The sequence below is a fragment of the Chaetura pelagica genome, unplaced genomic scaffold, assembly GCF_000747805.2.
Source record: "Chaetura pelagica isolate M959 unplaced genomic scaffold, ChaPel_1.0 scaffold166, whole genome shotgun sequence".
NCBI lineage: Eukaryota > Metazoa > Chordata > Aves > Apodiformes > Apodidae > Chaetura > Chaetura pelagica.
Genome location: NW_009953758.1, coordinates 2,216,800 through 2,230,427, shown reverse-complemented (window position 1 = coordinate 2,230,427; position 13,628 = coordinate 2,216,800). Strand labels below are relative to the sequence as shown.

The 13,628-nt window shown below is 40.3% G+C and overlaps 2 protein-coding genes across 2 annotated transcripts in view; one reads left to right on the top strand and one right to left on the bottom strand.

The window, feature by feature from the left end:
• KAT6B (K(lysine) acetyltransferase 6B) overlaps window positions 1–6,723 on the top strand; it is a 99,836-nt gene extending 93,113 nt beyond the window's left edge. The window contains exons 15-16 of the mRNA XM_010000748.1: window positions 673–979; window positions 2,865–6,723. Coding sequence (XP_009999050.1) covers window positions 673–979; window positions 2,865–5,350 — 2,793 coding nt within the window. The 3' untranslated portion in view covers window positions 5,351–6,723. The remainder of the gene's footprint in view (window positions 1–672; window positions 980–2,864) is intronic.
• A 3,240-nt stretch (window positions 6,724–9,963) lies between these two features.
• Window positions 9,964–13,628, bottom strand: part of DUPD1 (dual specificity phosphatase and pro isomerase domain containing 1) — a 14,861-nt gene continuing 11,196 nt past the window's right edge. The window contains exon 3 of the mRNA XM_010000747.1: window positions 9,964–10,257. Coding sequence (XP_009999049.1) covers window positions 10,010–10,257 — 248 coding nt within the window. The 3' untranslated portion in view covers window positions 9,964–10,009. The remainder of the gene's footprint in view (window positions 10,258–13,628) is intronic.

The following is a 13,628-nucleotide window of genomic DNA, read 5'->3' as shown; positions in this document are numbered from 1 at the left end:
GTGCAGAGCTACTAAGATGATTAAGGGAGTGGAACATCTCCCTTATGAGGAAAGGCTGAGGGAGCTGGGTCTCTTTAGCTTGGAGAAAAGGAGACTGAGGGGTGACCTCATCAATGTTTACAAATATGTAAGGGGTGAGTGTCAGGGAGATGGAGTTAGGCTTTTCTCAGTGATGACCAGTGATAGGACAAGGGGTAATGGGTGCAAATTGGAGCATAGGAGGTTCAAGGTGAATATCCAAAAAAAATTGTTTACTGTGAGAGTGACAGAGCACTGGAACAGGCTGCTCAGGGAGGTTGTGGAGTCTCCTTCACTGGAGACATTCAAAACCCACCTGGATGCGTTCCTATGTGATGTACTCTAGGTGACCCTGCTCTGGCAGGGGGGGTTGGACTAGATGATCTTTCGAGATCCCTTCCAACCCCTATGATTCTATGAAAATCCTACTCTTAACTTTCACTTACAGGAAGTTTGTGTGGATGTACAGATATCAATCTATCTTAACTGCTTAGACATTTTACTTTTAGATTCTGAATAAATTGAAACATTAGGATTTTTTTAAAAGAATAGAGCTTGTTGTAAGCTCAGTTTACAAGAATTAATTTATTTCTGTCCAGAGGCAGCTAATAAATGCAATGCAGGAACAGTTACATTTGTGAAATTATTTTTCAGAGACCTTTCATACTGAAAAAGAAAAGGGGCCGTAAACGCAGAAGGATTAATAGCAGTGTTACAACAGAGACAATTTCAGAAACAACAGAGGTGTTGAATGAGCCATTTGATAACTCAGATGAAGAGCGCCCCATGCCACAGCTGGAACCTACCTCTGAGATGGATGGGGAAGATGATGACTTGAAGCCTATGATTAGAAAAGCTTTTGAGTATCAACCTGGGCAGCAGAAACAGGAGAAGGAGGAGGAAGAGCAGAGCAAGGAAGAGAAAGATATTTGTTGTTACAGGAGTGATGACAATTGTACAAGTAAGTTAAAAATGTTGTTATATCTTCACAGATTTGTTAGATGGCCTTAAAATAAAGTGTTTCTTTTTGTCATAAATCTGAAAATTTTAAATCGGATATATTTAGTCTTACTGGTCTTAAAATCTTATTATCTTAATAATGCTTTCTGCTTAGAGGTGCTACTGGAACCATTAATCTCACATAGTTTATTATAATTCAGTGGTGGCTTTAGATTTTTTTAGCTTTGTTTCTATTGTGTTTACTTGTAATTCATGAGCCATTATTATTATTATTATTATTAGCTGGTTTTTGTGTTCAGAAAACAAATGTTTTCCAGTCTGAAGCACTGCAGTACTTGTCAAGTTGCCAAAAACAACTTTTTCTCACTGTGACAGGGCATGTCATAATCAGCAGAGCCTAGATATCACTGGAACACTAATACTGGGTTTTGTGTTCTTGGTAAAGGATACGAGTAAAAAGTAATATTTGATTTACACATATATCTTTCTATTCAGCATAACTGGTACCACAATTAAATGTTTGTTGTTTCTGGGGCACAATATGTCCCCAAGAGTGTGGTCCCTATTTTTTTTTTTTTCCCACAAAAGAGGAGTAGTTTTAACTGTGTTCTTTCAAAGCTGCTTATCTAGTTTGGGTTTTTTTACTAATAAACTATCCCCTTGCATCCTGGCTCCCAAATTAGGTTTATAAATTTTAATTCCAGAATGAATGGCCAGATTCTCAGGACTACATATTTTCTGTATGAAGCCAGTGGGTGCTATTTTAGTGTGTTCAATCTTTATGATCCTCAGTTGAGGGATCATGGACTGATTTCTGTTGTAAACAGCTTTTGTGTGACTAGAGCAACCATGCATAGGAATATTGGTGCTGTTACAAACCAGTGCCCAAGTACCTTAGAATATTAGCACTTTTTTCTGCTTCTCAACAGAAATTAATTAAACTAATGGTAGCAAATTGAGAGTGTTCCAGCCACGTCTCAGTGGTCAGGTTTGCATGGCTTTGACTTAACTGATAACAGTGTATTTGTCCATGGACCGTGTCAGCACATTAATTGATTATAAGAGTGGTATAACAACACAGTATGAGGCAGAATTTGGTAAAGGAGTATCACGGAAGCTGTTAACACTCCCAAGTGCAGCATGGTATATCCTGAGAATTCTCCCTTTTTCTTGTGTATATGTCAGTGATCTCTGGGGAGAGCGGAGTGAATGTGTTTGTGTAGCTTTTGATAGTCAATGCATTAATTTTGTGTTCTGACACACTCTGAGTTTAACTTCAATTATATTTTGGCTTTTGTCATGTATTGTGATCTGTGTCATGATACACAGCTCCTGAGAAGATTCTAGAATGAACCACTTTTTTTTTTTTTCAATGTTGGTACTAAAGTGTTGTTATATGCTTACTGTGACTTGTCCTCCATAGTGGTCAAACGGGAAACTTAGACTCTCCTGTTACTACTGTTATCAGGTCTATATATTCATGTATGTGTGTTCTATATATCTACAAGAGGTCAATGTCTGTGTAAAATTATGGCATACTTCTATTTTAAACCCAAAGATTAGTAATCAAATACTTGGACAATATTTTTGCTTTAGTCTGTATGTCCTGTGATTTAAATCTCTGGGACACTTCTAGTATTTAAATGATGTTTCTGATGGTCACTATTGAAAGACCACCAAACAAAAAGTACATATCTGTGTAAGTGTGTTGAAGCTGTAGATACTATGTCATTCAGTTGTGGTTTGAGATCTGTTTATTACTCTTGTTTTGGAGTTCCTTAATATGTTTTGAATTTATAAATTACTTTGGGGTTTGTGTTTGAAAATATTGTTTAGTTTGTTCAAGCTAAGACCTTTTTTTTGTCTCTATTTATTGCTTCCCAAAGATAATGCAGAGGATGTAGCTGTATTGGAAGGAAGCACTAAAGACAATCTTGAACCTTTAAAGAGTAAGCAGGGTTGGCCCAAAGGAGTTAAGCGTGGTCCATCTAAATGGAGGCAAAGCAAAGAAAGAAAACCTGGCTTTAAGCTTAATTTGTACACACCACCTGAGACTCCTATGGAGCCTGACTACCAGGTGCTGGTGGAGGAACAAAAGGAAGTACCTGAAGACAAGCCCTGCTCAGTTCCTGCTGTAACAGAGGAAGCAATTAAAGAGCCTGTTGAAGTATTACCACCACCAGATGATGAGGTAAAAGGGGTAGAACCTGAACCCTTGCATCCACCCAGTGAACCTTTTGAAAAACAAGAAAACGATAAGATGAAAGCGGGCGAAGAAGAAAGGAATGTGGAAGAAGGTGGAACCAATTTAGAAGATCAAGAAAAAGACAAAGCACAAGAGGTGTTTCTGCAAAAAAAGGAGTCTGTGCATTTGGATGATCAGGAGGAGGAGGAGGAGGAGGATGAAGAACCTTCTCACAATGAGGATCATGATGCAGATGATGAAGATGATAGTCACATGGGTTCAACAGAAGTGGAGAAAGAGGAATTGCCTGGTGAAGCTTTCAAAGAAATGCTGGAAACACAGCAATCTTTTTTAGGAGTAAATGTTCAAAATGGTAATTCAAATCAAGAAGACTCAATGGATTATGGTGTTCACCTTCCAGCTGATGAGTGTGGAAGTGACCAGAAGGGCCTTGCTACAGATTCAGACCCAGTGCCTGAATCTGATGATGATCATACAGATAACAACCAGGACCAAAAACCTGGTGAAGAACTACATTCCGATTTCAAGGGAGAGAATACTGAGACCATGGAGATTGATTCAGAGACAGTTCAAGCAGTACAGTCTCTAACCCAAGAAGCGAGTGAGCATGAAGATACATTTCAGGACTGTGCAGAGACTCAAGAGGCCTGTAGAAGTTTGCAAAACTATGCCCGTAATGACCAAAGTCCCCAAGTAACCACGCTGGATGATTGCCAGCAGTCTGACCACAGTAGCCCTGTTTCATCTGTGCCCTCTCATCCCAGCCAGTCAGTTCGTTCTGTTAGTAGTCCAAATGTTGCTCCTTTAGAGAACAGCTATGCTCAGATCAGCCCGGATCAAAGTACCATTTCTGTGCCATCTCTACAGAATATGGAGACCAGCCCAATGATGGATGTTCCCTCAGTCTCTGATCATTCACAACAAGTTGTGGATAGTGGGTTTAGCGACTTAGGAAGCATTGAGAGCACAACAGAAAACTATGAAAACCCAAGCAGTTATGATTCTACAATGGGTAGTAATATTTGTGGAAACAACTCTTCGCAAAACAGTTGCTCGTACAGTAGCCTTACATCTAGTAACCTAACACAGAGTAGCTGTGCAGTGACACAGCAAATGTCTAACATCAATGGAAGCTGCAGTATGATGCAACAAACAAACATCAGTTCTCCTCCCACTTGTAATGTAAAATCTCCCCAAGCTTGTGTTGTTGAAAGGCCTCCAAGCAGCAACCAACAGTTATCCCAGTGCAGCATGGCCACTAATTTTACACCACCTATGCAGTTAACAGAAATCCCTGAGACTGGCAATGCCAACATTGGATTATATGAAAGAATGGGACAGAGTGAATTTGGAACGGGGCATTACTCACAGCCATCTGCCACTTTCAGCCTTGCCAAACTGCAACAGTTAACTAACACGCTTATGGATCATTCTTTGCCTTACAGCCATTCAGCTGCTGTAACCTCCTATGCAAACAGTGCCTCTTTGTCCACCCCTTTAAGTAATACAGGCCTTGTTCAGCTTTCTCAGTCTCCACATGCTGTTCCTGGAGGACCCCAAGCACAGGCTACCATGACCCCTCCCCCTAACCTTACTCCTCCTCCCATGAATTTGCCACCTCCCCTTTTGCAGCGTAATATGACTTCATCAAATATTGGAATATCTCACACCCAAAGACTGCAGACTCAGATGACCAGCAAAGGTCATGTCTCTGTAAGAACCAAATCCACTCCCCTGCCACCTGCTGCTGCAGCCCATCAGCCACAAATATACGGGCGTGCTTCACAGACTGTGGCTATGCAAGGGCCTGCGCGGACCTTAACAATGCAGCGTGGTATGAACATGAGTGTAAATTTGATGCCAGCCCCAGCTTATAATGTCAATTCAGTGAACATGAATATGAATACCCTTAATGCTATGAATGGTTACAGTATGTCCCAGCCGATGATGAATAGTGGATATCACAGTAATCATGGGTATATGAATCAAACACCCCAGTACCCGATGCAGATGCAGATGGGGATGATGGGAACTCAGCCATATGCACAGCAGCCAATGCAGACAGCACCCCATAGTAACATGATGTACACTCCTCCAGGGCATCATGGCTACATGAATACTGGCATGTCTAAACAGTCTCTTAATGGATCCTACATGAGAAGGTAGGCCCTTTGGAGTGACAGACTTCCAAACTGGCATATTGGATTGATCTGCACAAATATCTTTTGGAGAGTACGATTTCAAAACCAGCAATTGGTGTGAATGCAAAAACATTTGTTGGCACCATTTAAAAGCTGTATGCAGCAGAAAGCCTTATACAAGTTTTCCCTTTTTCTTAATTTTTTGGTTTGGTTTGGTTTGGGTGTTTTTCCTTGGTGGGATTTAACTTTTCTTTGGGGAAAATTAGGTGCTTTTCCATTTTTTTGTTTGCCATTGAGCTTGAAGTTCTCTGGAAAGGAAGAACTCTTTCTATGAACTGCAATTACACAGCAGCTGATGGTTCAGAGCCGTTTCATGTGCCTGCTCCCATTAAAAATGTGGATAAATAGACTCCAAAACTCTCAAGACAGTACTGCATCGTGAGCTTTTTCTCTCTCCTTTCCCCACATGTAAATGCCTTTTAGCAGTTCTTTTGTTGTATTATTTTGTTTCTCAAGTGACACTTCGGCATGCCGCTAATGTCTTTGTTAGTGACAGTGCATTTTGTAGTACTGTACAAGTGTTGTGCTTAACAGTAAGCCATTTCTTAATTTTTTTGCCTTGATTAGGTTACCCTAGTTTGAGGGGTAAAAAAACCAGAACTATATTTTTGTTAATTATGAAACTTGTAAAAAATAAAAAAAAAAAGCTGCAAAAGCTATTCACATTTTGGTTAGTTTCAGAGGGTTTTATTGCTGTACTTGTAGTGTAAAGTTGAGACTCTTCCATTTTTGTGACCAGTTTCTTTGGGGCTGGGGTAGGAAAAAAGGCAGCTTTCTGTTTTATAAATACTGTTATGTTTTGGGTTTTTTTGTTGATTGAAACATTTCAGTGTTTATTTGTCAAGTTTTGAAACATTTTCATATTTGTCCAAATACTTGGCAGAATTTAAAAAAAAAGTAGTGAATTTGGTGTAAAGTTGCTATTTTATGGAAATGCCTCTAACTTTACATTTTCATTCCATCTGTAGATTTTTCTATCTTTATAAAATATTGGAGTTATTTTTTAAGGGAAAAAATAGAGCGGTAGCGTGTGAATAGCTCAAACGAAGCTTACAGATCGCATGTAAAAAGGCAAAAGTTATTTGTGTCTGTTTATATTGCTTCCTTTTTTTGTAGCCTTTGTACCTGTACAGAGTGACTGTAAGGGCCGAACAGAAGAGGCTTGATACATGTAAAAATAGGACCCAGTGACACTCTTGTATTTATCTGTTATCTTTTTAGTCAGTCACTTAAAAAAACAACAACACAAAAAACCCACCTAAGAAACAAAAATAAAAACTGCAAAAAACCTCCCCCCCAAGCTGTACATTTTAACATAAAATAAATTATGATGAGCCATTTTTAGCCTCTTGTGTCTTGTCATAGTTTGATGTTGCATGGGAATTACTTCCTGAAACAGTGTTTGTTACAGTGCTCTCACATGCTTGATCTAAAGCCCATTAATGTTGATGGGCTTTGGATTAGGCTATTAAAACCTAAGTGTAGGTTACTTGGCATAATTACATACACCTTGTGAAAATAAAGAGTATCTAAGATTATTTTTTTTAATAGTCTTAATAAAATATTGAATAAATATGTATTTAATACATTACAATGTTGTCAGTATTTAATGGATGAAACGTCTTTCCTATAAAAAGTGTTAATGTATATATGGAAGGGTATATGATAGTAACAGACACGATGCTTGAGCTGTATCTTAGTGACAGAAATATAATCTCTGTTACTGTTGCTGGGTTACAAGACAGTGCAAATCTTGTGTTGGACTTCTGAGTTCTGTGTATGCATGTATGTGTGCACACACAAGCACATACTTACATGAACTCTTCTAAACTAGCAATAGAAGGTCCTTAAAAGTCAAGAAGGCTGTCTATATGAGGAGCATGTGGGTGGACCAAGTTCACGTTACATGTATGTGAATCTGCACTAGAAAAATTCCAATAATTCCAATTTTTTGACACTAAGGCCACCTTGTGACTTCTCATTTATTTTTGAAGTGTCAAGTGTCTTCCTTTGAGTTTCCTTCTATTTCAGTTTTTGTTGTTTTTTCTAAGGCCAGTGTAGGGTTACTTAATTTGCTGTAAGTTTCAGAGTTTGTGTATCTCTGTAATTAATATTGTTCACATTGTGGTATTTTTTAAACAGTAGTCTAGTTGTGTTTATTGTGTTCTGCTGTGTCTGAGAATTTGAAGGCAAGATCTTACTCAGATTAATACAAATGAGAAATCAAAAGCATTGCATGGTATGTGCCTGCAGCCTTTGCTACAGTTACTGTTTGGAGTTCAATAATCACTGGGCTTTTCACCTCAAAAGGAAGTGAAGGGATGGAAAAGCCTTCACACTAGAGAGGTTAAGCCACTGAGGAGCTGTTAATATCTATAAAAAATGGCTTGAAGTTGTGCTCAACCCTGCTTTGCAATATATATGCACAGTTCTCAGTGGCATGTTTTTGCATTCTCTTAAAGTAATGAAGTTTTCTACAGTCCTAACTTCACCAAAAGTAAAAAATCTTTATCAACTCATAAAGAGCAGGAGAACTCGCCTGTCCCTTCAGTGGTTAGGTGGTTACTTTCAGGCACTGGGGCAGTAAATATCTCTTAGCTTATATCACAGAATCACCAAGGCTGGAAAAGACCGTTAAGATCATCAAGTCCAGCCTGTGACCTAACACCACCACATTGGCTACACCATAGCACTAAGTACCACATGCAGCCTTTCCTTGAACTGCATCCAGGGACAGTTCCTCCACCACTTCCCTGGGAAGTCCATTCCAATGTCTAATCAACCTCTCTGTGAGGAAGTGCTTCCTAATACCAAACCTAAACCTCCCCTGGTGCAGCTTCAGGCCATGCCCTCTTGTTGATGGTTGCCTGGGAGAAGTGCGCAATCCCCACCTGACTACAACCTTCCTTCAGGTAGTTGAAGATGGTGGTAAGGTCCCCCCTGAGTCTCCTCCAGGCTAAACAACCCCAGCTTCCTCAGCCTATCGCTATAAAACTTTGCCTCTAGTCCCTTGACCAGCCTAGTTGCTCTCCTCTGGACCTGCTCCAGCACCTCAATATCCTTCTTGAAGTGAGGGACCCAGAACTGTACATAGAACTCGAGGTGAGGCCTCACCAGTGCTGTGTACAGGGGGACAACTACATCCTTACACCTGCTGGCCACACTCTTCCTGATACAGGCCAGGATGCCATTGGACTTCCAGGCCACCTGGGCACACTGCTGGCTCATGTTCCACTGATTCTCAACCAGTACTACCAGGTCCCTCTGCTGGGCTGCTCTCCAGCCATTCCTCCCCCAGTTTGTAGTGTTGCCTGGGGTTATTGTGGCCAAAGTGCAGGACCCTGCACTTGGTCTTGTTGAATTTCATGGCATTGGCCTCGGCTCATTGACCCAGCCTGTCCAGGTTCTCCTGCAGCTTCTTCCTACCCTCCGGCAGATCAACACTTAACCCCCAGCTTGAGGGGAGCTTACTGAGGGTGGACTATATCCCCACATCTGGGTAGTCAATAAAGATGTTAAATAACACTGGGCCCAGTACCGATCCCTGGGGGACACTGCTGGTCACCGGATGCCAGGTGGATGCAGCACTGTGAGGTATTTTTTGAAGGCTTCACCTGTGTCTCTTGCCTTTTAAACAAAACTAAAATCTCATTACAACTGGTTAAAATCCGTGATTATTTTTAAGGGGTTATTAGAGCTGCAGGAGTTCACTGTCAAACTTTCTCTTAGCAATGCAAAAGACACCCTATTTGTCTTGTTTATTTTTATAGCTGTTTGTTTTTCTAGGTGCAGGAAAAAAAATCTCTATTGTTTTCTCAGTTGTGGGTTTTGTTGTTACTGTTTGGTGTTTTGGGTTTTTTTGGGAAGACTAGTAAATTGACTTGGATACTACCTGTATAGGACCTTTTAAATTTCAGGTAATTGAAGCATTTAGGAAGAACGTGTTAAAACAAACTGCTAAAATGTCATGTGTATGTATCTTCTTTAATTGTTATCCTTGTATCTGCTTATGCATCTGACCTCCTCAAGGGTCTTGCTTTGTTTCTAGCTTGCATGATCTGCTGCAAAGTCCATTGTGAAGAATGGGTAGTTGATACTTATCTGGAGGATCTCCAAAACCTGTGCTGCCCTGGATTATTACTGTGAAAGAAGAAATGGAGATGCCAGGAAACAGCTCAAAAAGGCAAACTCCTGCAGAATCCTTCAGGACTCCGGGACTAAACAATTCGACTGTGCTGCTACCATCTCACTATTTTTCTAGCAATTTCTTTTCAGGAATACCTACCTGCACTCTTAAAGGCTATATGCTTGGGTTAGCATCAGGATTTTGAGGGTACTCAGCTGAAACAGAGTTTTCTGACCTACTTTTGTTCTGTAAGAGCTCTTTTACAGAGGGTAAACTTTATTTGTTCATGTCACAAAGAATTCTGCTAAGGCTGGAACGTTCTAACAAGATGGGGTTTAAATTTAGCATCTTTTCCTTCTTATCTTGACAGCATTTGAAATGACTTTGTTTTTTTACCTGCCAAGTAACAAATGATCATTGTGACTACGTAATTAACTACACCTTCGTCTTCCTTTATGGAGTTTCTTTTCCAGTAGCAGAACCCTGCCAGGAACAATACTAGATTGTGGTGCTGTTATCATCATCATCAGACAGTGGGCTGGTTTTGGTGTTCATCCTCTGTAGTGCCAGCGCTATGTCCAGTTCTCGCAGCTGCTTCAAGAAGCCCCGGTTTGGCAAGATGCATCGGTGTCTTGATACTTGCTCGATGGCATCAACCACTGTCATTTTCTTGTAAATCATCAGGTAAGCCAAGACCAATGTGGCTGACCGGCTGCGACCCATAGCACAGTGAACCAGGACCTTGTCTGCAGGAACAGAGAAGGATGATGCAGAGATGATGCTGGGTAATTTCTTGTTTTTCGACAGTGAAGGTTTTTGCATTGCCCCTGTTCTTTTTGGTGGTTTGACTACCCTTAACAGCACTTTTATAAGGCCCATCTTTTTGCAGGTGGGAAAACTGAGGCTGTAAATTTTACTGTGATAACACGGTCTATACTATAACATAGGAAGCCCCATTGCAGCCTGATCATGCATGCCTCACAAGCAGTGTGTACGTTACTCTGTTTGGGCACAATGACCAGAGCAAAAGGGTGTGGGAGGGTATGGTATTGTATCAAACCTTCTTTCCAGGAGGATAAATAGGATACACAGTTCTACCAGCTAGACACAAAAGCTAACTGAATTAGATTATTTTTTGTTTCCTGACAATAATGTCCTTCAAGATCTATGTTGCGTTACTTTGTGCACAAATGCTTAATTCATAAATACAGCTAACAAGGTTTTCTTGAGGGTAGAGAATAAGAAGCGCCATAGAAGTTACTAGGCATATAACAAAGGGGACAGAAAGAAACCACCTCTCAAACTATAGAAAGCTTCCTTAGAAGTCTGATTAGTCATCCTTACCCTAGCATATTGAATGAAAGAAGCATTTCCCCACCACCACCACTTCTCTGTTCTGTATGATCATCCCTTTGCAATAGTGACTTGTCTCATATACTGTGAATGCAAAGTCTCTGCTTACAGTTTTCATGTGCCTCAAGATTAGCTTTGTGATATTGCTTGGTTTAACTTTGGACTTTCAGAGGCAGAAAGTCCTTGGCTTCAGGTATGAGCAAGGATGTAAGCCAAAGTGGAACCTTCCCTATTTCCTGTGTCTGGAGGAGGTAGAGGAAGAGAAGAGTAAGTGGGTTCATGTCGGATTGACAGGTTTTAAAACACTTCAAAATATTTCAAAAAATTATTCAAAGCCCTTGAGGGAGTCTGACAAAGGGTTCAACTGCTGAAGGAAGTGGATTTGGAGTACTTTCTCTAACACCCTGCTAAACTGAATTGCTACAGGGAGAGAAAAAAAAAAATCTATCAGGGCCAATAATAGTTTATCTCAGTTAGCTATGCTTGATGAGAATTGTTGGGTGCAAAGTCATGACTCCTGCTGATTAACTCCTTGGTTTCCAGGAATAAAGGAATGTCTTGGCAGAAGTAGCATTGCTATGTAATGGATGCATCAAGAACTGCCAGCGCTAGAGGATTAATGGTTACAGCCTGCATCCTAATCCCATCAGATAGTCTTACAGGCATCTTGGCAAAACTCCAGTCTCTGATAACTGAAAGTGCCTCTTCCCTTCTATTATTACTGCACATATTTGAAATGGATGAAAACTCAATTGTTTAGCCCTTCATGCTTCTGTTTAGAGCTTCCCACCTTGTAAATGAGTTGCTATTGAGGTGATAAGATACATGATAGGACAAGGAAGGCTTCGCTTTTTATGGATGGCAAATGCAGGGGATCTAAGCGGAAATGTACAATTTTATACTGTGTTTAAAAAAGGAAAAAACACGGATGTACAATTTTCTGAAATGCCTTCAAGTTGTAGGAAAATGAAGTCTATCCTTTCCTGTGTTTGAATATTCAAGATCTGACTGCATATTAGGGCAAAATGCAGGGTCATGTCCCTTCTGTACTATTTCAAAGTCTCTTCACTTCTGATGTAAGGACTGATCTAAACCCTCTTTTTTCAAGAGGGAGGCTGTTCTTGCATTCTTTGTTTATATCCTTCAAGGTGTGGCTGAATATGAAATATAAGTGCCTGGAACCAGAGGTCTGCTGGGTGGTGACAAGTTCCTGAACTATTTTGGTCACTTGAGTTGGGCTTGTGTTTCTTGAAAATCTGTCTAGGTGCAGCCCTCCCATTCCAGAGTCAAATGTAGTGGTTGAGGTGTCTTTGGAAAATATCTTGGGTCTTTATATCTGTCTTACATGTTTCTTCATGCATTGCTTTTATCATCTCAGTATTTAGTGTTCTTTTTCCTATGAAGTCTTGACGTGAAAAAAACTGCTCTACATTCTGAGGAACTAAGATACCAAGGGAATGAATACTGAATCTGTAGCATAGATTGGAACTTAAAAACCTCTTAAAATAATGTCTTCCTTTCAAGTTAATCATGCGTTGCCAGTGTAAATTTTAAGCTGTCCTATAGTCTCAATTGCATGTTTTGGAAAATCTTTATGCACAGCTGAATGATAGAATGCGTAAGTGTGAGCAGCTTGAGTTTGCCTCTAAAACTTAATCTTACAGCTGAGCTACTTCTGCTGCTTTTATGTCTACTGGCCAGTGCTTAAAGTCTGCAAATAACTGCTCTGGTCAGGGAGTTTCTTCACCATCACAAACATTGGAATGTTAAGTCAGAATTTGTCTTAGGATTGTGTTTAAGGCATCCAAGCTATTGTCGTGCATTCAACTCTTCGTGGGCCATGCATATGTAGCTTTATGTGTATCTTCTCAGATTGTTAGGAGATGTGCATTTGGTGTACTTTGCCCTCAAGAGAATATGAAGATCTTCATAAGTGTTGCAGTAATTGTTTATTTATCTCCATCAGAAAGAGCCTAGCTATCTTGTTTAAAAAACATGTGAATGTGGCAGACAGCCACAGCTGCAGAAATTCTTGCAGTTGGTATGTATCTACTTAAGTGCCATTTTTTATTCTGTTCTGTAGAAGTTGATCCAGTCACTCTTTGATTTGGTCTTGTGTTTCAGTGCTGAACTGGTGTGTGATACTGTCTCAGAACTTCCTGGGCTTAGATGTGGCTTTGAAACAAAAAGTTTGATAGTAACCCCCTCCCATCCTTCCCTGCCACAGTAGTTCTTGAGATGCAGAGGTTTTTTTCCTAGCCTTTGGTGCTTTCCTTGTGCTTTTTCTTTATCTCCCTGGAGCAGAAAATGGTGTTAGAGGAGCAGGAAGGTGATGGGAATGAGGAAGTCTCCATTTTTTATTTCAGCTACTCCAGTCTGATCCTGACCTCTGGCCTCCAACCATGGCTAGACACAGGTGCGTGTTAGTTATCCACTCCTTCCCAGAAGCAGTACTTCAGACAAACTTTTTTGAAATGCCGGATACCTTTCTTCACAAGCAAGTAAGCTCCTGAAGCAGTTTCTCCTTCTATTAGGACTTTGATTTTTAAAACTGAACTGCTTTCAAGACTTTCTCCTGAAAAAAGACTAGTGCTGTAGACTGTACTTTATGAAAGGTTAAAATTGTCAAGACCTGGCTGGCTTTTGGGAACAAGTCAGTTAGTATCTGGCTGCAGCTGAGCTAAATAGCCAAGAACAGAAGCAGACATGAGACTAGAAACTTGATATGTGACCCTCTGATATTAAGGTCTTTCTAGGTCAGCAG